At 37.1% G+C, this 27,952-nt stretch overlaps 1 protein-coding gene across 1 annotated transcript in view; it reads left to right on the forward strand.

The window, feature by feature from the left end:
• LOC125260250 (formin-H) overlaps positions 1 to 27,952 on the forward strand; it is a 50,665-nt gene that overhangs the window by 8,471 nt on the left and 14,242 nt on the right. The window contains exons 3-6 of the mRNA XM_048178519.1: positions 8,063 to 8,174; positions 11,635 to 11,725; positions 14,708 to 14,794; positions 23,797 to 23,949. Of these exons, the coding sequence (XP_048034476.1) occupies positions 8,063 to 8,174; positions 11,635 to 11,725; positions 14,708 to 14,794; positions 23,797 to 23,949 (443 nt within the window). The remainder of the gene's footprint in view (positions 1 to 8,062; positions 8,175 to 11,634; positions 11,726 to 14,707; positions 14,795 to 23,796; positions 23,950 to 27,952) is intronic.

A 27,952-nucleotide genomic window follows, 5' to 3' on the forward strand; every position in this document is an offset into this window, starting at 1 on the left:
AGAGGCTGGATCCAAACTGAAGCTGAAGTCCTCTCTAGTCACCTCAGGACGGGTGTCCCGAGGCAAAACAGAAAAGCAAATGGAGAATAATTAGCGTAGCTGCTGTTCATAACATTAAGCAAAGATAGTCATGTGCAATTGATCTGAGATGCATTATGTGAATGCTTGGCTAAAGAGATGCGTCTTTAATCTAGATTTAAACTGGGTGAGCGAGTCTGAGCCCCGAACATTATCAGGAAGGCTATTCCAGAGTTTCGGAGCCAAATGTGAAAACACTCTCCCTCCTTTAGTGGACTTGGATATCCTAAGTCCAGAGTTTTGTGATCTTAAAGAGCGTGAAAGATTGTAGGGCGATAGAAGATCAGTTAAGTACACAGGAGCTAAACCATTTAGAGCCTTATAGGTCATTAGCAATACTTTATAATCGATACGGAACTTAATAGGTAACAAGTGTAGAGAACAACAGTTCATGGCAATTAAAGTCGGCATGAAATCAAAATTGACCCTATTTATTTTATTAGTGCATATTACTAGTCTTGTGGTGAACAATTAATGGCGTTCCTTCTCAGATGACGTCAGTTTAACTGCTTGGGTTGAAAACGTTTAAATCACTCCCCTCCAACCGTTAATCTGCTATGAGGGAGTGATGGAGAGGAGGAGCGCTAAAGTAAAAACCTTCCCTCTATTCAATATTCCGTTTCATTTGGAAATATGTCACAACATTAGAGAAAAGTCGTGTGGGACTTTAAAGGCACAATATGTAAGAATTTTGGATTAAAATATCCAAAAACCACTAGAACAGTGTTATATGTTTTGTTGACTTATGTACTTACATTTTCCCAAATGTTTCCAAGAATGTTTAAATCCAGAGAAATAAGCAATTTTAACCAGGACACGGACCTTGTCTGTGCGTCGCCTATCAATTACATCATACCCGTGTTACCCTAGGTTTCTGGTTTTATTTTGTTACGTAACAGTCGGGGTGTACGCCCCCAATATTTGCATATGCCAGCTCATGTTCCCAACATTATGAAAGGCATTTGACAAGGGCAGCCAGTAACGTCTGGATCTGTGCACAGCCGAATCATCAGACTAGGTAAGCAAGCAAGAACAACAGCGAAAAATGGCAAATGGAGCAATAATAACTGACATGATCCATGATATCATGATATTTTTAGTGATATTTGTAAATTGTCTTTCTAAATGTTTCGTTAGCATGTTGCTAATGTAGGCTACTGTTGGTTAAAGTTACCATCATTTATTACTGTATTCACGGAGACAAGAGCCGTCGCTATTTTGATTTTTAAACACTTGCAGTCTGTATAATGCATAAACACAACTTCATTCTTTATAAATCTCTCCAACAGTGTGTAATGTTAGCTTTAGCCACGAAGCACAGCCTCAAACTCATTCAGAATCAAATGTAAACACCCAAATAAATACTATACTCACATGACCCGAAGCATGCATGCAGCATACATGACGAACATCTTGTAAAGATCCATTTGAGGGTTATATTAGCTGTGTGAACTTTGTAAATGCACTGTATTGCACGAGATTTAAAGGGGCCGCAGCTTGAATCGGTGCATATTTAATGATGCCCCAAAATAGGCAGTTAAAAAAATTAATTAAAAAAATCTATGGGGTATTTTGAGCTGAAACTTCACAGACACATTCAGGGGACACCTTAGACTTATATCTTGTAAAAAAACGTTCGATGGCACCTTTAAGTCTTTACCGCGAGTACCATGATTTTCCATGCCTAATATTGATCTGGCTTACTGCAATGTGCAACAAGTGTCTCATAGCATCTACCGAGCGAACGCATAGAGTAGTATTAACGAGTTTTCCCATATAATCTTTAGGGTATTAGGTTAGCTAATTTGGCTTACTGTCCACTGAGGAGGGGCTCGATGAAGCAGCTTCAATTCGAGTTCTGATACACCCCCAGTGAATAAATATAGGATATGATTACATAGGGCAACTGAGATGAAGGTGGAGTTTGGGGAGGTGGAGGGATGCTGGAACAGCTGAGACTGAAGAGAGGTAAGCAGCTGCTTATATACTCTGGCTGTTGATTGGAAGATTAGATGGGCTCGCTCCTCCCTAAATTACATTTAGGAACTTTACTTATAACAACTTTCAACACACAAATGTATCTAATATGATAAAACAGCACTAGTGGATTCTTTTCCTCTGGCTGTAGACATGAAGATAACACCTCCCATGATTCCGCAAAATCAAGGCGTCATCAAGCTACGCCTTTGTTTTGAATAAGCGACAAAATTACATATTGTGCCTTTAAAGGTGCCTTAGAATTAAAAATTTAATTTGTCTTGGCATAGTTGAATAACAAGAGTTCAGTACATGGAAATGACATACAGTGAGTTTCAAAATCCACTGTTTCCTCCTTCTTATATAAATCTCATTTGTTTAAAAGACCTCCGAAGAACAGGCGAATCTCAACATAACACCGACTGTTACGTAACAGTCGGGATCATTAATATGTACACCCCCAATATTTGCATATGCCAGCCCATGATCAATGCATTAGCCAAGGGCAGCCAGTATTAACGTCTGGATCTGTGCACAGCTGAATCAACAGACTAGGTAAGCAAGCAAGAACAATAGCGAAAAATGGCAGATGGAGCAATAATAACTGACATGATCCATAATAACATGATATTTTTAGTGATATTTGTAAACAGTCTTTCTAAATGTTTCGTTAGCATGTTGCTAATGTACTGTTAAATGTGGTTAAAGTTACCATCGTTTCTTACTGTATTCACGGAGACAAGAGCCGTCGTTATTTTCATTATTAAACACTTGCAGTCTGTATATAATGCATAAACACAACTTCATTCTTTATAAATCTCTCCAACAGTGTAGCATTAGCCGTTAGCCACGGAGCACAGCCTCAAACTCATTCAGAGTCAAATGTAAACATCCAAATAAATACTATACTCACATAATCCGATGTATGCATGTAGCATGCATGACGAACACTTTGTAAAGATCCATTTTGAGGGTTATATTAGCTGTGTGATATTTGTTTATGCTGTTAAAGGCAAGCGCGAGCTCCGTGGGCGGAGGAGCGCGAGATTTAAAGGGGCCGCAGCCTGAATCGGCTCATATTTAATGATGCCCCAAAATAGGCAGTTAAAAAAATGAATTAAAAAAAATCTATGGGGTATTTTGAGCTGAAACTTCACAGACACATTCAGGGGACACCTTAGACTTATATTACATCTTGTAAAAAAACATTCGATGGCACCTTTAAAATGCGACTTTTTCCCAGTATTTGTATGTGGAATTTTTATGCTTATTTGGACTGGTGCCCAACTTTGCTCCAGACAGTTTGATCATTAGCAACATGCTGATGTTAAACTGTATTGTAATGTTAGCCTAGTCTTATTTGTATGGTTTCTGCCTGCGTAGAGCAATTCAGATCAGTCACTTATGAGGTTTCATCTTTGTTACCATGCTGCCTTTGAAGACAGCTGCATATTTAGGTAGGTGGTAGCAGCAGCAAGGCAGCTCACTACGTTTTGGAACAGACCCATTATGTCTTGTAATATGACTACTTATTTTAGCTCTTGATATAATTTATTGAAGTCGTAGGTCCTAATAATATGACAAACTCAGAGACTGATCTGATGCCAGATACTTTTAGGACTCTGTTGAGACCTTTAACACAACTTTAGAGTCACTATTAGCAGCAGCACTTTTATCCAGAGGACAGTTTTATTGCTTCGAGGTTGCTCTTTCACGTCTCTGGAGATTTAAGATAAGATCTCGGAGTTGTAATTGCAGAGTTTGGTATCTTGGCAAATCTGAGTTTGACATATCTTAAACTCTAGAGGTGACACATGAAATGCTCGATTACTAGGAGAAAAAGTTTACTGTCATTGATGTGTTAAATGATATCTTAAGACATCAATGACAGTGAACTTTTTCTCCCCACAGATATGGTTTTGTATTTAGTGGGGTCCAAAAATCTGAGACTACATAGAATTTTTATTTAAACAAGAAAATAATCAGAAAGTTTTAGGATTTTGGAAGATTTTAACTAAATATATAGCATATAACGAATAAGATTGTGCAGATTTCTAGATCACTAATATCAGCAATTTTGTGACTTTGAGCATTTGAACTTCATACCAAAGGTCAGATTTTCATGCTTCCATTGAAGCACAAGATGCTCTTTGAAACATCTCAAAATTTCTGGATAATGATGTGTTGATGCCATTAAAGCTTAAGTACCAAATATTAAGAGATTCTGAAATTCATGTACATTTTCCATTTAACCTTTTCACTCATTATTGACTGTATGGACAAAAGCATTGGGACACACCTCTCAATTATTGAATTCAGGTCTTTCAATCAGACCCATTAACCCAGGTGTGTAAAATCAAGCATCTAGCAATGCATTTACAGCATTTGTGAAAAAATTAGTCGTTCTGGCGAAGAGCTCAGTGAATTCAAGTGTGGTACTGTGATAGGATGCCACCTTTGCAAAAAGCCAGTTCATGAAATTTCATCCCTGCTAGATATTCCACGGTCAACTGTATGTGTTATTATTGGAAAGTGGAAGTATTTAGGAACAGCAGCAACTCAGCCACAAAGTGGAAGACCACATAAAGTCACAGAGAGGGGGGTAATTGAATGCTGATGCACATAGTACTGATTCGATAGCTAAAGAGTTCCAAACTTCCACTGGAATAATATTAGGGCTGGGACAATACATTGATTCTCAATGAATCTGGATTGATCCTGATATTTTCTCTCTCGAATCGATTCTGAGCTTAGTTTTTAACAGCAGATGCCGCTCAAGGCTAGTTTTGAACTGCACACTCAAATGCTCATGAAGAAGAGTGCTGTTGAGCACTTGTGCGTTCGGCTGAGTCATGTGTGGTTAAATATACTTGCACGTCGACTCAGAATGCTTTTATGACGCAAGATTAATGTAAACACAGTCCACTGTGAACACCCTTGTAATTTGCTTCAACTCTATTTCATCAGAATCAATCCAGTTTAATTGTATTGCGAATCGATAATAAATGTATTGTCCCAGCCCTAATTATTATAAGCACAAACACTGTGATAGGAGCTTCATGGAATGGGTTTCCATGGCTGAGCAGCTGCATGCAAGCCTCACATCACCAGTACAATGCCAAGTGTCAGATGGAGTGGTGTAAAGCACGCCACCACTGGACTCTGGAACGGTGGAAACCTTCTGTGAAGTGACGAATCACACATCTCTGTTTGGCAGTCTGATGGGCAAATCTGGGTTTGGTGGATGCCAGGAGAACTTTACCTCCCTGACTGCATTTTGCCAACTGTAAAGTGTGGTGGAGGAGGGATAATGGTATGGTGCTGTTTTTCAGGGGTAAGGCAAGGCCCCTTACATTCAGTGAAATCTTAATGCTTCAGCATACCAAGATTTTGGACAATGCTATACTTCCAGCTTTGTTGGGAATAGTTTGGGGAAGGCCCTTTTCTGTTCCAGCCTGGGACTGTGCCCCAGTGCACAAAGCAAGGTTCATAAAGACATGGTTGGATGAGTTTGGTGTGGAAGAACTTGACTGACCTGCACAGAGCCCTGACCTCAACCCCAACGAACACATTTGGGATGAACTGGAATGGAGATTGCAAGCCAGGCCTTCCCCTCCAACATCAATGTTTGACCTCACAAATGCTCTGCTGGATGAATGGGCAAAAATACTCCAAAATCTTTTGGAAAACGTTCCCAGAAGAGTGGAAGTTGTTATAGCTGCAAAGGGGGGAACCAATTCCAATATTAATGTCTATGTATTTAGAATGTGATGTCATTACAGTCCCTGTTGGAGTAATGGTCAAGTGTCCCAATACTTTTGTCTATATAGTGTATATTTGTGAGGATTTTCTTTGTGTGTGTGTGTGTGTTAAACTAGAAAACTGCTAAAGAGAAGCATTTATGCTAATGGTCTCAGTCATTTTACTGATCTTTCAGTCTTTCTTAGAGCTATAGCTAATAGCTTTAAAGTGAACATCACCCCTTGAGTCCACAGTCTTTATAAATAAAACAAAAAGGTTTGCCTATTTCTGAATTCAACAGCTGTATCATAGCATCCCATTTCAATGTATTTGAACTCTTTTGCTCCCACTGCATATACCACCCGTGAAGAAAATATATCGCTAATTGAAAACCCATGATTAGAGCCGCAATTACTGCTTGAAGACTTCATAGGGGTTTGGCTGTTCAGCTGGTGGTGAGCTACTGAAATCATGAGTGAGGAACTGTAGTCTGAAGTCCCCGTCAGTTCCTACAGCTCTGGCTGTTTTCAGTGCAATCACACACCTGGGAAATAAGGACAGCATATAATTTTACAAAAATGGCACATAATAGCACAAGTACAAAATTATATGTTAATGCAAGTGAAGATGTTATTCTCCCTCATTTATTATTTTTTTCAGTATAGGATTTGTGATTTTTTAAACAGTTGTTTCCAAAAAATAAATAATTAGCTTTGAAAGTGTCATTGTACTGAAGCAAATTATTAAAATATTATATTTATATTCATTAAAGGGTTAGTTCACCCAAAAATCACCTTCATGTCGTTCCAAACCTGCAAGACCTTCGTTCATCTTTTGAACACAAATTAAGATATTTTTGATGAAATCAGCTACACTATTTTCGTTGCAGAGCTTCAGTGTTTACATCCAAATGGCGGCTCAGTATTGGCTGGCTCCTGCGTCAGCATCACGCGCTTGTGTCGTGCTGCTCACATGACCAGAGACGGCCAATACTGAGCCGCCGTAAACACTAAAGCTCTGCAATGAAAATAGCGTAGCAGTATGACAGACGACTTTGTTGAATAAAGTCCTTATTTTTGTTTTGTTTTTGCGCACAAAACGTATTCTCGTCACTTCATAATATTAAGGTTGAACCACTGTAGTCACGTTGACTGTTTTAACGATGTCTTTAGTACCTTTCTGGACCTCAAAAGGTGCAATGTCGTTGTGTGTCTATGTGTGTACCAGATACCCTCGGATTTTGTCAAAAATATCTTAATTTGTGTTCCGAAGACAAACAAAGGTCTTACGGGTTTGGGACAACATGAAGGTGAGTACTTAATGACAGAAATTTCATTTTTGGGTGATGACAGCATATCTGAGATAAACAAAAGGATAAATCAAAGCAGATCTTTTGCATTTTTTATGTAAAAATTACAACATATGCAACGCCACTGTAAACCAAAGTGACACAATTCAGAGAGAAAAAAACTTGTAATTAACTGCTTAAGTGTGCACACCTTTTTATAATTGGGTATGTGAGTGTTCAGAATAAACTAATCATCAAGCTCACGTGAAGTAGTATTTACATTTGTTTTCTTTTTACAAAGAAATATACTGCAAATTCTGATATTAAAATGCGCACTTTTCACGTTCGAATTGTCAGCGAGTAAATTCAACATCCACCCTTCATTTTCACCTTATCAAATATCAAAGTGGGCATCATGAATGCTAAATACTCTACGTTTTTTATGATTTTTACATGGCCTCCCATGTTTATAAGAATTGATGAAATCAAGAAGATCAAGATTTGCTTCATATATGCTATGAAAGAACCTTCCTTTCATACTGGATTGAATGCCAATTTTTTCTCTGTTTTGCAACTTGGTGGAAACAGGAAAAAGAGGCTTAACATTGTAATTGTACCCTTGAACCTGGTGCCACTCAATCAAAGTATGAATATGTTGCTGTAATGAGCGTCATCCCAGCCGCCACAGCTCCCATTATTTATACCTTTTTTCTGTTTGCAACTTCAGCACAGCTAGGTTTATTAGGTAAAATGAAATTCCCATCAATTCAGGTTTTGTACAATGCAAATCAGCATGCATCTGGCTCTCCCTGGATCATGTATAGAGAGGTAATTAAGCACACAACCCTTTTGTCTTCAAAATGCGCTTGGAGTTTTTCATCGCAGGTGCTGTCAGGAGAGGTTGTTTCAAGAGTTGCTCAAGACTGAATGTGTGTGTGTGTGTGTGTGTAATTTTTTAAATGTGTATTGTCCCCACAGATATTTTCCTCAAAAGTTTCCCTGTGCATCCAAAAGATCTCAAGGACAAATTGTTGATTATAAATGAAGAGGAAGGGGGTCTCTCAGACGAGCATATTGCCTCTCTCAGGAGGTAAGAGATACATGGAGACAAAGCAGCCTGCCAGACTCCACACCTGACACAATAGTTCATGTCTTGAATGTGTATTGATTAATTGTTGGTCTGTGAACACATACAGACTGATGTCTTTGACTTTGGCTTTTTCAGCTTCTCTTTAAGAGTGCCATGTTGTAAAGATGCCGTATCATATATCACATTCAGATCTTGGTTAAATGTTAGATACTGTAGCAAATAACACATGCTATTATAACTATCAAAGAGACTGTCATTATGTACTTGCATGTATAGAATCAAACAACATACAGTATATATGATCTTAAGAGTTTTGCAGCCCATCCTCAGCCTAACCACATGCTCTACACTTCACCACAATGGTAACCCTACAAAACTAACATAACAAACCCCCCGTAAATCCCAACATTACACAACATTAAACACTATCTTATGTCTCCCTATGTTAATCTTGTTAACACACAAAATAACACTTATCTTCAATATTTCAACATTCATTTATACAGTCTGACACAAAGCTTGCTGGGAATTAGAAATCTGCTGCAACTCAACCCTATCATATTAAGTTCAGCTTACTACAATATAATTTTGAGTTCACACAACTTTTTTCAATTAACTTTCGTTATTATTTGACTGACAAACTCATTTCATTTAAATAATTCCACTGTTTGCTTTTACAGTGACGACTTTAAGGAACCTCTTCAGTATGTCAGTCTGATAGCAAAACACTGAATTTATCATATTTCTTGTCAAATTATATTTGAAGTATACCTGGTAGAACAATGCACAGTTTTGTCTGCCTCAGTTCATTGTTTTGTGTTTATTAGCTTGTTAGCTATTTTTATCTTTGGTAAGTTTATATGACAAGTTGAGCAGTGATACAATACCATTCAAAAGTTTGGGGTCAGTAAGATTTTTTAAAGATTTTGAAGTCTCTTATGCTCACCGAGGCTGCGTTTATCGAAAATACAGTAAAACTGTAATATTATGAAATATTATTACAATTTAACCCTTGTGCGACCTTATGGACATTTTTGTCTTTTTCAGTTTTGTTTTTTTGATCATTTTGCCTGTGTTAATGCTAACTGCATATATTTTGGCTCAGGTGTTTATTGGAATTTTACCATTTTACCCCCATTTCCTTTAAAAAATCTATTTTGCACTAGGTACAAAAAATAGTTCCTCTCAGGGCCTTAAGGACAAAAAAGTCCCCATTGAAACCCATTAAAATGGCATTTTTTAATCCAGGGGCCATTTAACTATAAAATATTACAATCTTTGTTAGTAGGCTTTCATTCTGTTGGCAAGGCTTCAAAATTAAAAAAAAATTACCAGATGGTGCCTTTTTCTCAAGTTTGACCCATAAAGCAAATACTCGCTTTACTCCCGACTTCTCCTTATGCATATTATAGAGCCAGTTGGATAAATTATGCAGCTATAATTGGTATGGATGTCAGAGTGTGGTTTGTATATATGCGTGTTATAAAAAAAATTGTGTGTGTGTGCTTGTAATATTTCGAAGAGAAAAACTTTGCCAATCAAACTGCCAATCACAAACCCAACCACTGTGTGTACCAGTGGAGTTTTGCTGGCATCTAATGGGGAAAATTTGGTACTGCATCCAAACAAAATCTTACTGAAAGCTCATTTTATGAGATATCAACCTCAAATTTGGAACACAACTTGTTTAGATTAATGGCTTTGATTTTCTAGCAGTTTTAGAGTTCAACAGGTTTCATAAAATATATATTTTATTTAAAATAATGTTCCTCATAAACTTAAACCTTTATAACTTTTTTTCTTCAACAATAATCTGCCAAGGGTCTTTAAAACGAGACCAAACTTAATTCTGTGCTTTTTTGACATGGACATTTTTGTCCACTATAGGCCTATGTGAAACTTTTTTTAATTGACCCTCAAGGGTTAAAACAACCGTTTTCTATTTTAGTGTACATTTTTGTGTAGAATGCAATTTATTCCTGTGATGCAAAGCTGAATTTTCAGCATCATTCCTCTAGTTTTCAGTGTCACACGATACTTCAGAAATCATTCTAATATGCTGATTTGCTGCTCAAGAAACATTTCTTAATATTAGCAATGCATATTTATTTATTTTTTTTTTTTTTGGAAAGCGTGATACATTTATTTGAAATAGATTTTTTTGTAACATTATTTCACTTTTGATCAATTGAATGCATCTTTACTTAATAAAAATATTGATTTCTTTAAAAAAACTCTCTTACTGACTTTAGAACAGCAGTTTAGCAGTGTGAGATGCTAAATTATACCATTGAAATAAATTTTAAACACATTTTATATTTATTTGATGGTTTTATGCACTTTTATGTCCAGAATAGACAAAATATTTTATTTTTTTTAAGAGTTTTTTTAAGAGTATATAAGAGTATATACACATCCCACTATACATGCATGCACACTGAAAAAAGATTCTTGTCCATGTTATCAGTCAATGACCCTTTTATAAAATATAAATGAAAATGTAGCGGTTGAGATCAGCAGACCACAGTTAAATGTGAAAGAACAGAGTGAGGTCTGTGTTTTGAAAGATACTCCAGTGGTGGATGTAATGAAGACCACAGAGACACGAGAGGGCAGTTCATGTTAAGGAAGACACCATGGCGTTTCTTTCAATGCTAATATAAAAGAACATATGCCAGGCTCTCTTAACAGAACGGCCTGCTTATAAAACTTTTATCTGATGTATTTGAGGAAAAGAAAACTATTGAGTTGCCCTGAGGGAAGCTGGAGAAATGCTTTCTCCTCTGCATTTGACTGCAAGAAACATCCTTAGATGACTGCTGGAGGCCGACCTGCATGCGGGAGGCATAATCTAATGTACCTACTGAGAGATTTATATTTATTTAGCCAAATACGACGGATATCTAAGTGAGGCCACATGGGCTTTTGAATACAATCTTAATCGAGATGGTCCCAGCAGAAACTGCAATATTAATGGTAGGTGGCTGTAGTTTCTCCATCGGAACATCCTTGGGCTCATGAAATAGTCAGTGTGGTATGGATTTGAAACACACTAAAATGACCTGAACACAGGTCTATTTTGGAGGTGAGCTGAGTTCAAACAGGAACAGCCAAACATCAACTACCTGAGCACTTTATACAAGCTGACTGCAAGTTGGCTTTTAATCAACCTCTGTTCCTCGGGCCACTGGAAATCAGAGTAGCATGCACCCTTTTCAGAGGACTAGATGGAGAGATGCAAAGAGAAAAAGAGGCAATCTTGTCGAAGAAAATAGGCTTGCTAGGCAGTCGACCTGTAAAAAAGGAACAAGGGTTGTGTGACATCCTTTTAGAATTGTGCACGCTTCAAATGGGCATCTGTGAAGTATTTATGAAGCAGAGAGGTTGGACCGATGTAAAATAAATTAGGGCAGGCATTTCAGTGCTTTGCCATGTTTTCATTTGTTGTGTTCTTCATCAGATATGTGCCCACCGCAGATGACATTGAGATGTATAAATCGCACAAAGGAGACGTGACTGAACTGCATGTGGTGGACCAGTACATGATGGAGGTAAAGACATCACGCTCTGGTTAATCGCTGAAATAATGGAGCTAATGTGATAGTCACGTGATGTCTATTTCAAATTCCTCTTTCTTCAGATATCTTCTTTAAATAATGCAACTTTTGATTATTAAAACAAAAAGTATGTTATCATATTTCAGCATACTTTAATGCAAAAAAAAAAAAAAAATCCTGCATAAAAAGTAAGCCTAAATTTTTACAGTAAGATTTTGTTTTTGCATTATCACATTATTTTCATGACAATCAAATATTAAATTATTTCTATCATATACAAAATATATATATATATATAAAATATATATATGGGTCAATGATGTGACGGGCCATTTTTTTTGTCCAAAGGCCTTAATAATAATAATAATAATAAAAGATATGACATCCAAAGTATGTAAGGTAGTACAACTGGATCTCTTTTATTGAATCCAAAAGCTTTTAATTATATTTTTCTACATATAAAGGTATTTTAAAGATTTTGAAGTATCAAAAGGTCATTTGGTTTAACCGTCCAAAGGCCAATACAGCCATTTCATTTGTGATTAAAATATCTTAAAATGTAATAAATGTATATATTTTTTATTCTGGCATGATTTTAGAACATCATATATCAACATAGTGCAAAATGGTATTAAAATTATGTGTAGAAGTCGTTGATTTGTAATGAGAAAGAATGTCCGGAAAAATGAATTTCATTGAAGTCATTAGAAAAAGTCTTAGATCTTTGAATTCAGCTCATGAAAAATGGGGGCAAAAACAAAGGTGTTGCATTTATAATTTTGTTCAGTGTATATATATATATATATATATATATATATCATGACAACACTCGGAAGAGTTTAAGCATGGTAATATAAGGACTATACATACAGGTGGAGCTGGGGAAGTTGGAGGGTTTCAGAGGAACTTTGAATGCTGAAAATTGCTATAGGATATGCAGACCAACTATTTAAATGTTGAGCAGCAAGCTCATTGGCCCGCAGATGCAACAGAGTATATATATGTGTGTGTATATTTCAAATCAACATTTAAGAAATTTATATCATGTACCACCGTCTTTGTAAATATATGATGCAAGTACTTTAGTAAGTACTTTATAAATGCTAAGAATTGTGTCATCAATTTTTTTGCATTGCCGTTTAGAGAAAATTGTAGAAAATATCACAATTCTAAATTAATAATGGTGCAAAACAAGTTTCAATTGCAAAATATACATTCTTATTTTATTTATTTTACTTTTGGGGTGAATATGTCTGAGTTTCATCCAGACATTGTTGTTGACATTAATTAGTATTATTCTGCATTTTCTAAAAGCATCCCACACGGTTTTGTTGTTTGTGAACCATTCCCACTTATATGTAGATTCTCATGTGTTGGTTCGAAATCTCTCATGTATATTAGTCTGCATTATGCATTACCTAAAGATTCTGGGCCATCTAGTCAGTCGGCTAGGTCGGCTTATGTGTGCAGAGTCATGTTTTCATGTGTCTAAGTGCATGGAATTCTTCCGAACCTCATTATGTGAAAAATCCATGCGGGGATTTAATTTGACAGCTGTTGGTTTGAATTCTTAACCTTCATCTTCACACTGCAAATGAATAAAGGGATTTTATATGAGAATTTAGCAGTTGCTGTCTTCTGTTTCAGAGGAATCTTTAGTAATTTTAACAACCATGGACATGGCATTTGTGATGCGTTAATCAAAGTGCCAGTCCATTCCAAAAGTTTGAGACTGGGATTTATAGAAGTGATTTTTAGTGTTTCTCAAATTTCTGCAAACATAGTTCCTGGATAATGAGCCCTGCATAATGATATCTTACCGGAGCACCTTCCAGCAGTGGTGGTCACTTAAAATGCATCAGATATCTGAGATACATAATACATAAAACATGTAAAATATAAATGTCTTTACCTTGAAATATATATATGTGTGTATCTAACCTGAGGGCAATACATCATTTGTTGTATTTCAGCCGATATCTGGGAACCTGTTGAATGTGTATGACTGAATCTCTGGCAAAAACATGTCATATTTGACCCCAAAATCAAAAGACTAAAATTATAAAGTATGTTCTATTTAATGATCATTGTGGTTTTTGTGCATTGTGACATTATTTTCATGAAAATTAAGCTGATTTCCCAAATCCTCAATGCAAATAATGCATAAAAAATGCAACAAAAAAAATGCATTATGCAAAAAAATCTTTTTCATTACCATAATGTGAAAAAGTATATATATTTTTTAAATGGAAAAGTACTTAAACATACATACGTGTTTGTTGTACCACCTAATTTACTGATTTTAATAAAAATATAATTGTGTTACATCATTTTTGCCTCTAATACTGTATTACAATAAAGACAATCACTATTAAAAGTAATGTGAATGAAAAAATAAATACATTTTCACTTAATTGTCATGAAAAAATGCATCAAGATGCAAAAATATCTTTACATATATATATTTTAACATTTAGTTTATTAATTAATAAATGCTATAAAAATGTATTATTCAGTGTACTTCATGATTCCTATGCTGTAAAAAAAGAATTGTTGGTTTAACTTAAAAAAGTAAGTTACCTAGTTGTCTTAATTTTAAGTTCATAAAAATTTCAGTTAATACAATGAATGCGATTAGTTTCATCAACAGAAACTGAAAATATTATGTTATCTGAACCACATTATTAAAGTTGATTTGACAAAAGAAAAATTGTTGTGATAACAAATCCTGAAAATTTTTACAGTGCATGCATCATGCTTAACATGTAGAATCCTATTGTAAAGTGGGTCCTAAAGTATACTCATATAAATATATAATTGTTCGCTTTGATTTTGGTGTGAAATAAGACCTGGATTTTTTCATTTTCTATTTGTGAGATTCACCCGTACGAACCAAACTGAGCACGTGTGAAGGTGTTGCTGCATATCTTGGTGACATTGTCTAGGCTGTTTTATGACATATCACCTCTTCCTCAGATGTGTAACATCCCGAACCTGAGCGCCCGCCTGGACCTGCTGCTCACGCTGCGAGAGCTGCCCATCTGTATGGAGGACCTCACGCCGGTCAGACTCGCATTACAAACACCTCATATGCACCTGTCAGTCATGTTTGTGTCAGCCTGTCTCGGTTTCTCTTGCCTTTTGCCTCTCTTTTTCTCTGAACTCTGCTGAATTACTTACCGATAGGGCACATTCAGAATACGCCGCCAATAATATTTTTTTTTAGATGATACAAGAAAAGAGAGGCACTTTTGGATGGATGCATTCATTATTACTTTTAAGTTATGATAAGCAGCATGTATTGCGTGTGCATTCATTTGCATGTTTGTGTGCGCGCTGGCATTTGTTTTGCAGTTAGCACTGCACTGATGATTATGATTGACAGAAGAAGAAAATGAAAAGTTTGTTTGTGGAAAAACAATCTCATGTGAACTCAAGTCTCACAGTACGCCTGGAGGAAATCAGTATTGAAGCTTCGCAAAGGTGGCTCCTGAGGCACACAGCTGAACGAAGAGGGGGGAAACAAAGAGAAAGAATAAAAAGCTCATTTACTAATGCAAAAGATAATCTTGGCAGACAGCAGGTGCTTGGAAAAAATAAATGAAATGGACTTGAGGTGAAAAAAAGAATCGTGCATTAATACACAGGGGTTCTGTTCCCAACGAATCAGCACTTAGAGTGGGCTGAAAGAGTTTCTAATGGCAAATTTCCTTCAAGTCATTTATTAGTTAGAGAGAGGTAGTGCCGGGGAGAAGGAGATGTAGCCCAAAGAGCACTCTGAAGGCTTTTTGTACCTGCGAGTAAAAAAAAGTTGAAATCACTCTTGTACTTTCGATGCATCTCAAAAGTTCGTTTTTATTTGAGTCCCTTATACCCACCTGGCTCCTCTACTCTGCACCATTAATACATTTCTCTCTCATGTTAAGTTCACTCAGTGCTGCGAAATCCCTCTAATGAACAAATGTAGCGTTTTAAAGGTGTGCAGACAGAGACGTGACATTCATTTTCAGAAGATTTTCTGTGTGAACAGATGATTATATACTGGATGAGGTCAGGATCATGGACATGTGGGGGATTTTTCCAGAGGTTATGGGTGTTATATGGCATCAAAATAGGCCTGACTCAGCATTTGAGTGTCAGTAAGGGCTTACGTTTTTTCGCCTCAGGGAATTGACAGCTATTTTAGCCGATGTTGCTCTTCTGTCCACCTTGCCCTGCTCGGTGGTGTCACAGACTGTCGTCAAAAAGATACTGGAATTTGAGTATGTGTTGGTAGTGAGAATGTATATCTGAAAATCCACTTGCATATAGCATTAAGCCCGGCTACTTTATTTATTTAGACTCTTGTATTTCAAAATCTGATGGCATTACAATGTCTGATTAAATGCTCTATTTTAAAATATACATGTATATTATAATATACATATAGAAGAATATATATACAGTACAGTCCAAAAGTTTGGAACCACTAAGATTTTTAATGTTTTTAAAAGAAGTTTCGTCTGCTCACCAAGGCTACATTTATTTAATTAAAAATACAGTAAAAACAGTAATATTGTGAAATATTATTACAATTTAAAATAACTGTTTTCTATTTGAATATATTTCGAAAAGTAATTTATTCCTGTGATGCAAAGCTGAATTTTCAGCATCGTTACTCCAGTCTTCAGTGTCACATGATCCTTCAGAAATCATTCTAATATGCTGATTTGCTGCTCAATAAACATTAATGATTATTTTCAATGTTGAAAACAGTTGTGTACTTTTTTTTTTTTCAGGATTCCTTGATGAATAGAAAGTTCAAAAGAACAGCATTTATCTGAAATACAAAGCTTCTGTAGCATTATACACTACCGTTCAAAAGTTTGGGGTCAGTAAGAATTTTTATTTTTATTTTTTTGAAAAGAAATTAAAGAAATGAATACTTTTATTCAGCAAGGATGCATTAAATCAATCAAAAGTAGCAGTAAAGACATTTATAATGTTACAAAAAATTAGATTTCAGATAAACACTGTTCTTTTGAACTTTCTATTCATCAAATAATCCTGAAAAAAAATATTGTACACAAATATTTTGTACAATTGTACACATTAAATGTTTCTTGAGCAGCAGATCAGCATATTAGAATGATTTCTGAAGGATCATGTGACACTGAAGACTGGAGTAATGATGCTGAAAATTCAGCTTTGCCATCACAGAAATAAATTACTTTGTGAAATATATTCAAATAGAACACAGTTATTTTAAATTGTAATAATATTTCACAATATTACTGTTTTTACTGTATTTTTAATTAAATAAATGTAGCCTTGGTGAGCAGACGAAACTTCTTTTAAAAACATTAAAAATCTTAGTGGTTCCAAACTTTTGGACTGTACTGTATATATATTTATACAAAAACAAAACTAAAATAACTTTATTCAACAATATCTTCTCCTCTGTGTCATTCTCATACATTGTTTACATCCAGCACTTCCAGGTTCTACGTCAGAACGCTGACTCGTTATTGGCCGGCTCCTGCGTCAGCATCACACGCACGTGTCGTGCTGATCACGTGATCAGTTTTGGCCAATACTGAGACGGCATTCGGACATAAACATGGAAGCCTTCACTGTGCTTACTGCGATAACTATGTAAGGATATTGACAGGGAAAAATTAGATTGTTGAATAAAGTCGTTAATTTTGTTTTGTTTTTGCGCACAATTCTCGCCACTTAAGGTTGAAACACTGTAGTCACATGGACTATTTTAACAATGTACCTTTCTGGACCTTGAAAATGTCGGTTAAATTGCTGTCTATGGACGAGTCGATTTCATCAAAAATATCTTAATTTGTGTTCTGAAGATGAACGAAGGTCTTACAGGTGTGGAATGACATGAGGGTGAGTCATTAATGACATAAACTAACCCTTTAATATTAACCAGCAATAAATTGCTAAGTATTGTAACGATTATTTACATTATTTACAACAGAAATCCAAAATTATTCCTAAATAGCTATTTGGTTTTTGCTTAACATTATTTATGGTCTTGTCAGCTCAAAAGGCGAGTTATTATATTTATTTTTTTGGAAAAAATGCATCAATGAACGTGTTTTAAGGAAATAAATTGAGTGCATTTTATGGAGTCAAATTAATGCCTTAAAGTTTTGCACAAAAATAAAGTTTTGCAAAACAAAAAAAAGAATTGAGCAATAAAAAAATGTTTTGCAAACAAAAATAAAGAATTGCAAAGGAAAAATAAAGTATTGAGCGGAAAAAAATAAGTTTTGCAAACAAAAATAATAAATTGCAAAATAAAATAACGTAGTGCAAAAATAAAAATATAATCAATTACAAAAATCAATGACAGCTGTAATCCTATTTTATCTTTGCCACATATTTTTCATGCTCAAACCTACTAAATCATTTGCAACGCTCATTTTATTCTGCGTTTCAGCCAAGCGTGCGCTCACGATACCAATTTTCCTTTGCGCTGCACTTTTCTGCGCGGTTCTCTTTATGGCACTGGTTTGACATGGGGGTGGAGTCAAGAAACGGAGGCACGCCCCCGCGAAACACGTCATCGGCAGGAGACGCAGATCGCAACAGAACAGATCAAGCATAGAGACAGAGCACGTTTATTATAATCTGAAAACCACGCCCACCGGGGGGGTTGAATTTGTATTCTTTATTTTTGTTTGCAAAACATTTTTTTATTGCTCAGTTCTTTTTTTTTTTTTTTTTTCGTTTTGCAAAACTTTATTTTTGTGCAAAACTTTAAGGCATTAATTTGACTCCATAGCATTTTGATTTCATGTTATCTTTAAAGGAACATAAGATTAAATAAATGGATAATTCACCCAAATTTGAAAATTCTGACATCTTTTACTCACCCTCATGTCATTCCAACCCTGTATGACTTGCTTTTTTCCGTGGAACATAAATGTTTTGTCTATACAGTGAAAGTCAAAGGAGATATTTTGCAGAATGTTGGGGTCCATACAAACATTGACAACATTGGACCCCAACATTCTTCAAAATATCTACTTTTGTGTTCCACAGAAGAAAGAAAGTCATAGAGGTTTTAAACGACATGAGTCAACATGTTTGGGTGATCTATCCCTTTACAATCCATGCTATTTTTGTCTGAAAATGTTATAGCGTAACTTAGTTTGGACCCCAAGATAAGGTCTTCCATTGTTAAGAGTTCCCAAAACAAGTACCCAGAGTTCTGTTTCCACCACTGCTATTAAATCCATGGGATTGTCTTTTTAAACCTGTAACATTAAGGCGGATTTAGCCACCATCTGACAGGCTGGGTGCTAGGGTGTAAAATTGGTCTGGCTTAGAGTGGGGAATACTGAAAAGCTCTCTAGGTGTGTTGTGCTTTGTCTAAACGCTGTCAAAGGAATGCTAACTCCTTGTGGCATTGTGAGCTTTTAGTAAACAGAGAGTGTGCAATGCTCAAAGAGCTCATGAGGTTAGCGAAACACAGGAGTTTGAGAGAACTGAAGTAAAAAAATGCAAGAAGATCACTCATTTGGAGTGTTGGGAAGAAGCTTAGCTGAAGTTTCCGCCCACTGGGACTTGATTAGCATAGCTAGCTTTGGTTAAATTGGTGTTTAAGAGTGTGAATCACCAGGTGGAAATGAAGGAGAGGGCTCAAAGGTAATGGATTGAGGCTGAGGTTACGATGGAAACAGATGAGCATATGGTCTAATGGTTTGTCTCATAGATCGAAGACGTCAAATCAAGCTGCGTGTGAGGACTTTTTCCTTCGGATGGTCTCTCCGCTGTTGCTCTTTACCCAGGGGTTCAGTACACTAGCTTGTTAGACAGGTTGGAAAATAACAAACCAATACCGCAAACAGCGATTGCAATTAATGCTAGCAGCTCACAATGCCTCCTTTCGGCCTAACCTGTTTATCTTGGCTAAAACACAAGGGCCTTTTCCTAAAAGAACCATACACTTGTCACTTGTGGTATTAATAGGAATGCTAATCAGACAGCCTAAAATGAATATGGTGTATCTAATTTGGTGAAGTTAATTGGAAGTAATCCACTGTGGTTCTGGGAATATTACACATTCACATCCTGATCCACTGTGAGTTTAGTGTTCACAAATGCAATCTATTAGACTAAACCTAATACGTGATTTCTAGACGAGTGCAATGGTGTGAATATGGACATTTATGCATTTCGGTATCTGTACATTTTTTTATGTTGACTTTAAGTCACAGAAATTACCCGGAACAATTTGTCCCAGGAATTTTTTTCCCAGGAACCTTTTTTCTCCCCAGACCTGCTGCTGTCTGTATTTCCATTGTGGTCTAAAGTACCGTGAAGATTAGGCAAATTAGTCCGGTGACGCAGGACTGCACGTGACTTTCCAGTTCCCGCTGGATTTCGTCCTCCGCATATAAACTTAATAAAGCGTTGGTCCATCGGTCATATTTTTTTAACTCCAATGTTGATTCGAATAACAAACAACTCTTACTGCATGCACACAACAGACTTTTAAAAATAGGGGTTGAAAATAAAGAAGCTACGTACAGTCAACCAATCAAAATGGTGTGTGAACTCAACCAAGTGCCATCCCCAAAAGTTCCTGAACTTTGAAAACAGTACTCATGAGCAGGGACTTTCTGAGGGGGAAGTTCAGTCCCTGCGGTTGAAACACGCTGAATACTACTCCAAAGTCCCTAGTTCCTGGGGAAAGTTCCTGTGGTGGAAACACGGCTTTATGGCCACGTTCACACTGTCCGTTTTTGGGATTGACAACCGCATTTACTTACAGGAGTCTTGAAATGTCTCGTTCACACAGCAACTAACAGTAGCGTCTGGAACACTGTCTGTATTAAAGGGTTAGTTCACCCAAAAATGAAAATTATGTCATTAATGACTCACCCTCATGTCGTTCCAAACCCGTAAGACCTCCGTTCATCTTCAGAACACAGTTTAAGATGTTTTAGATTTAGTCCGAGAGCTTTCTGTCCCTCCATTGAAAGTGTATGTACGGTAGACTGTCCATGTCCAGAAAGGTAATAAAAACATCATCAAAGTAGTCCATGTGACATCAGAGTGTTAGTTAGAATTTGTTGAAGCATCGAAAATACATTTTGGTCCAAAAATAACAACTTACTAGTACACTAGCTATTCACTCGAAACATATTGACTTCGTCAGCTAAATTCACTGTTAGATTAGATCGATTACACTAGCTATTCACTCGAAACATAGCATGCTGAGGACATCTACTGGTTAAGCCGTGTAAATAATAATAATAATAATAATAATAATAATATGTTTATTTTATATAGCGCCTTTCTGCAAACTCAAGGTCGCTTTACAATGCATAAATATGATAGCAGAAAAACAATACGAAATATGAAAATATAAAATACAATACGAAAACATAAAATGCATAACACATAACATCATACAGTCAGAGAAACAAGAAACAAAAAGATATGTTTTAAGGGTTTTGAAATCATGTAATGATGACAGATCATGAATGTGTTTGGGAATGGAGTTCCAAAGTGTGGGGGCAGAGATGCAAAATGCCCGACCACCTAGCTTGTGACGTGGAATCAACAACAGACCAGTATTAGAAGATCTTAATGTGCACACAGGAGAGTAGGTATGAATGAGATCAGAAATATACTGGGGGGTAAGACCATGAAGTGCTTTGAATGTGATGAGGAGTAGTTTGTATTGAATACGAAAACGAACAGGTAGCCAATGGCGTCTGTGTAGAATGGGAGTAATGTGAGAAGATTTCTTTGAATAAGTGAGAACCCTAGCTGCGGAGTTTTGAATATATTGGAGCTTATTAATTGTTGTAAACCATAGAAAAGCAAAAACATGTTGAAACCGCAGTGCGTGAGCTTAGAATAAACAGACCGTTATCGTTTGTTGGTGTAGACACCAGAGATGTTCACGAGTCTTTTATTTGGAGTCTGGATTCTTTTGTCACGAGTCCGAGTCGAGTCTCGAGTCATTCAAAAAAAAAAAAAAAAAAAAATCTCATAATCAAATCCTATGTTTTATCCTAGTTGTAATATATAGACAAAATTATATGATCTTTCTATAATCTGTTTTATTTAAAATTAAGGTCCTATTATGTAAGGGATAACGTACAATTGTTCTGGCAACGAGTAGTCATTTTCAATACAGTTGCTAAACGGACACAAGATGGCGCCAGTGAGTCACGGTTTGTTATCCAGCAGATTGTTATACAGCTTCGTTGTTATTGACAACAGTCATTATCAGAAAATATCAAACCTCGGAATGTTTAAGAATGTCAATTGAAAACTCTTCACATGCTGAATGTGATACATTAAAATATGAGCTTTAAGTAATGAATGGATTAACAATTCTTTCTATCTCTCTCTCTTATGGACACACATTAAGAAATAGAAAAGCTGCAAATAATACGAAGATTTGATAAAACGTAGGTTTAAAGGCTAGATTTTTTTTTTCTTTCATATTTTACCAGGCTGGCAATTCAAAAGAGCCATGCAGCTACACCACAGAGTAATAGCTAGTTTTGTGAGTTAATGTGACTAACCTTTGTGGAATGCTTTGTCTCATAAAATCTGATGATGTTGTTCCGGTGTCTTTAATTGTTTTCCCACATTCTGTGCGTCTAGCTGATCTGACGTGATAATAAACCCAAACGAAAGAACATATGGCACAGTGGCTCCCGTCATGTTGCATGGGACTCTTATTATGACATTTCGGAGTTTATGCGCACAGACATACGTAATCAAATGAATATGACAAGAGTCCAATCTTCCACGACACGCAAGGAAATATATGTGACGCAGATATTATAAAACCATTTAAACTCAACACAAATGCTTTATTTATTATATCAGTAGTTATGGGTAAAAGACTTGAATCGTTTTTTAAATATTCCGAGTCTTCTGTGCCGAGTCGAGTCAAGTCTGAAGTCATTTCAGTATAGAGGATGTTTTCGTCGACTGAGTTTTTGAAATGAGCGTTTGAAATGATACACATTTTACGACTAGCTAAAACATTCTGACTGCTCAACATACAGCGATAGTTTCCTGCTCCTGAAGCAGATTTATATACTTTCACATGGAATTTGAACACGGACTGTAATCGCAGACTGAACGCAACTGGCTCTGACTGGACGCGTTTGAGCGAGCGCGATCAGTCATAAGTATCAATTTACATTCATAATCGGCCTTACAATCGTTAAGCCGCGCACACACTTAGTGGATTCATTATGTCGGACTCACCTCATTATCTGCAGTTGTTACTCCTGTCTCCTGACAAAAACATTGCATGCGGCGCATGTAGTGTGGAAAGTTACTAGAGCGCGCAGCCGCGCGTCTCTCACAAGGAACGTCATGGCGGTGATTGACAAGCCAGAGGGCCAATCCGTGCACGTCTCTCACAATGGCAGTGATTGACAAGCCAGAGGGCCAATCGTTTACGCGATGATCGCGTAAACGATTGGCTGATGTTTTTAAGGCCCTACCTCGTGCACAGATGATGTATATTAATAATATTCCTTTCAGTGCACCTAATAAATAGTCTTTTATCACTTAGTAAACACAGTTTCAAGTAATATTGCAAAAATGTATAAAACAAAACATCCTCTTTACCACCTTTAAAATGCGACTCGAGTGCCCATCTCTGGTAGACGCAAATATAGTTATCATTATAGTTATAGTTAGTCATACACCATTCCGATCCAGAGTTTTGATTTAACATGTATATTGTCAAGCACTCTTGTAATAGCCCTGATTTAAGTGTGTTGTTGACGTATGGTAGTCGTTGATGGTACCTTGTACTTGTTACTTCAGTAAGAACCCCTTAACCTAATGACCACCGATCCTCAGGTTTACCTTTCTTTCCAGCTTCAAATAATATATTACAACACTTCCTGTGTATGCTCTGATATACACTTGACAAGAACGGTCTGTGTCAACAAGACTGCTGAGAAATCCTCTCTGTGCTTAAGTGTCTATGGCTGTTAAGTGAGAGGCAGGAAAAAGTTTGCAGTTCGATTAGTTGGAGATGACATGTTCTGGCCTCTCTGTTTGTCTTGCAGCTGATTATCCAGAAGATCCGCATGTGCCAGCAGCTGTGGGCTTGTGAGTCATTTGTCAGTGTGCTGGAGTACCTTCTGGCTGTGGGCAATTACCTCAACCAGAACGCAGGCAAGGACAGGGCCAAGGGATTTCGCCTCTCATCCTTAACTAAGGTAGGACCCGCATCGCCAGCAAATGACATTTGGGGGAAGGCGAGGAATTTTATTGGCATACAGGTTTTTATTTCTCTTTCTTTTTCTACAAGATTTCATTTCTCCTCCACTTTTTTTAATCTGTTCAGCCTTGGTAACAGCATTGAGGGTAACTAATAATATGGGTTGAAATTTTTTTCAAAATGTAGCTTTTCCAGTTTTTTTTTTAGCAAGTAGCAGTCTCTGTTTTTGGTCACACTGTGTTGCTCGCACAGCTTTGCACAAAAAACGAACTGAAATAATAGTCACATCTCCTGAAATACCCTCTCTCACATATTCTACCATTCAAAACCAGTAGTTTTTTTTTTTTTAAGAAATTAACACTTTTATTCAGCAAGGCCACATTAAATGGATTAAAAGTAACAATAAAGACAGTTATAATGTTACGAAAGATTTCTATTTCAAATAAATGCAGTTATTTGGAACTTTCTATTCAGTTAAAGAATCCTTTAAAAAATGCATCATAATGTCCACAAAACTGTTTTCAACATTGATAATAATAAGAAATATTTCCTGAGCAACATATTAACATATTAGAATGATTTCTGAAGGATCATGTGACACTGAAGACTGGAGTAATGATGCTGTATTTTGTTAAACATGATGTTTTATTTTGTTGAACATGTTAAAAAGTCCTTTTGGTACAGATGCCTGTCCGTGCAGTCAGAAGGAGGAAGACAGAGAGCCATCAGCGCCTGCCGTTAGATGGCAGGGGCGAGAGTCTATCCTCCGACTTTGACCCAGCTTGGAGGCAAAAAATTGAGGCCATTTTCTTGTTGGACAGGACAGGGACCTAGACTGGTGGGCGTTTGGGGTGGTGGTGGGAAATAACATACTCGGCGAACTGCTAGTATAGAAAAACATACCATTAATGGGGTTTTAAAGACAAACGAGACATTGTGATTGGCTGGAAAAGGGGATGAATGAGTGAGATAATTACTACTAATTACAGATACCTATTCATATTATCATATTATAACATAATTCCCAATACCTATGGCTTCCTATGTTCCTGTGAGTTTCTCTTTGCTGTTCATTTCTACAAACTCTTGCCGCAGCAGCCCAATTCATTAGCCACACGGCATGGCTTTTTTTCCTAGCTCGCTGAGTCATTAGTGACACACAGTGGTAATTTGTATCGATTTTTGCAGCCAGGATGCTGAAAACCCAGTTCCTCAGTCGCAAGATTTAAGGGCACTTGCACAATAAGCTGAATGACTTCCTCCTTTGCTAATGAGGTATCTGAGTGCACCGCCTCTGTGCTTCCTCCATAGAAACATGACATAGAAGAAGATAACATTGAAGTAAAACTGCATGGCAGCTTTGGTGATGAATGAAACATCCTACCCTGACTTGTTCATCATGAATGCCATTTCATCATTTAATATATCATGTTACCACACTGAAAAAAATAACTTTTAGGATTTACTTTAAAAAAATCCTTGTAGCACATTTTAAGTAAATTTTACTGCTACTGCTCTGCCTGTTATTATCAAGTAAAATCTACTTACTATTGAACTTAACATTCATAAAAAAATTAAGTAAATATTACTTAATTACATTTAATTTCACATATAGAATTAAGTAAAATCTGCTTAACTAAGTTAAGTAAATTTAACAAAATTAACTTTTCACTCAAATAATATAAGATTGAATTAAACCATGCTTTTAAAGTGTATGCCTTACTTAGAAACATCTAAGTAAATAATACAATATATATCGTGGAGACACCATATCTACATCATCTACAAAAATGCGGCACTCACCCGAACACAGAGACTTGGTACACATACACAATGACGGTAACATTCGATAAATCATTTTTGAATATGAATTTGTCATTTTGAGAAGAAAATGAGCTCCAGATGTCACAAAATCTCAAGTTACTAAACCTAACAACAAAAGCAATGATGAAACAGTGTAAATACAGATGGAAAACAGCAAAAAAAAAAAAAAAATCAACCTTATTAATTATTCATGTCTCAGTGCATGATGGGAACACCAATATCAGAAAAGTATAATTTTATTTCATTGATATTTACGCTTTAATTTCTACAATCTTGAACTGAGTACTAATATAGAATTTTATTCACTGAACTTTTTGTGAAATAAAAAAAAATTTCTGTAGTATTTACCATCCAATTGTTTTTATTAGTCCAGTGTATGAAATTTTCATGTTCAGTCTTAACTCTATAAATTGACATTTGAACTTTGTCACAGTTTAAAGTAAATCATGTAAAGGTACAATATGTAATAATTTTGTCTGCTAGAGGCCTATTCAAAACAAAGGCGTAGCTTGATGACGCCAAGTTTGAGTGCAGAATCTTGGACATGTGGTCTTCACCTCAACGGACGGTGCAAAAGAGTAGGGATTGGAGTCGGGAAGAAATCATGTTCATGGATGCGATTATTAATGTTATTGTAGTATGAAGCAGAGCAGGACTGAGTGTTGTGGGAGCTGAACGAGGCCGCTGGAGCGATTGCGGAACACACGCCTCGCGAGCAGCGGGACTTTTATTATGACACAGTCGCCGGCGCTGCTTCCGCTTTTCCGGTCGCAGCGCTGTTTATTATATTAGATACATTTGAGTGTGTTGAAAATGATGTTATAACGTTACTCTGTGCGTTCGCTCGGCGGCTGCTGTGAGACACTTGTAAGATAGATTGATTTTTGAATATCATATTACATGCTGGATGGCTTGTGTTGATAAATGGCATGCAATTAATTTTAAAACGTATTGTATGATGGAGAAAATGCTGTATTACTGTTACTAAAAATAAAGCTACATCTGATTATGCTATGTTAGCTATTTGACAAAATAGTGTTTTTCTCTGAGGCATGGTAGAGCATGGTACTCGCAAAAAAAATCAAGAAAATTAGATTTAAACAATAAGACTAAACGTGTTGAGCTATATAACAACAATTAGTTCCCTTTCAGTCGGTCACGTTCGACGTACGTCAGTAGTGACCGACGAATTGGGATATCGCTTAGAGAGCCCTATCAGCTTCGTGTGAACTAAAACAAGCCAATGGAATTGGCGTGCGATATTTGCATAATGCGCACCGCCCCCGACAGGTGTATATAAATAGGAAGCGGATGCAATCGCACTCTGTCTTTCGCTTCGGAGCCATACACTGGTGTCCGGCTTCAGACTTCAGTAAAACTGAAACTAAAAACTGCCTCAGAAGAGGATTAAACAGCGAGCTGTCCGTGTTGGTAGTGAAGGCACTCCAGCGAGGTCGCGAGCTTCCGAGGAGCCGAGCTATAAGCTCTCAACTGCTGTTGTAACAGCAACACTCTAAAAGTGTGTGTGCGTGTTGCGATTTGGGCCGGTTCCTCGGTGTGTTCAGGGAGTGGTGTACCTGAGCGCATCGCGTCACTCCCTGTGTGCTTCAGCACAAGTGAGCTGATCTTTCCCCTTCTAAAAGAGCTTTACAGACGAACCCTGACAGTATGTCATTTCGTCTGTGCGTTACTGGGTGCGGTCATTCCCTGGTCCCTGCTGATGGGCACAATCGCTGCATCTCGTGTTTGGGCGTTCAGCACGCTGAAGCAGCTTTTGTGGATGGTTCATGTTCCCATTGCGGGAATATGACTATCGCGGTGCTGAGGTCTAGACTCTCCTTCCTGAGGTCTCAGGAAGTGGGGGTCCCCTCTCCTATGCCCCGTTCGACCGTTTTTTCCGGCCCGGGCCGGAATGACGGTTCGGCGGTGTATGGGAAGGGTGACCTGAGGATTACGGTCAGGGCTTCCCCGCCGAGCGGAAACGCTCCGCGGGCCCCTGCCGCCTCATCAGCACCGCAACCCGTCGTGCCGCCGTTGGTTTCCGCTGGGCCCTCTACGGACTGTCCAGCCGTTACCTTTGGTGCGCCTGCGGCGGACCGGATGTCGATCTCTGCATCGGAAGGTGAGCCAGGGTCCTCGGGGGAGGAAGATCCGGACGCGCTGCCGCCCTCCGGGAC

This window comes from Megalobrama amblycephala, linkage group LG24 (assembly GCF_018812025.1).
Source record: "Megalobrama amblycephala isolate DHTTF-2021 linkage group LG24, ASM1881202v1, whole genome shotgun sequence".
In the NCBI taxonomy this organism is placed as follows: Eukaryota; Metazoa; Chordata; class Actinopteri; order Cypriniformes; family Xenocyprididae; genus Megalobrama; species Megalobrama amblycephala.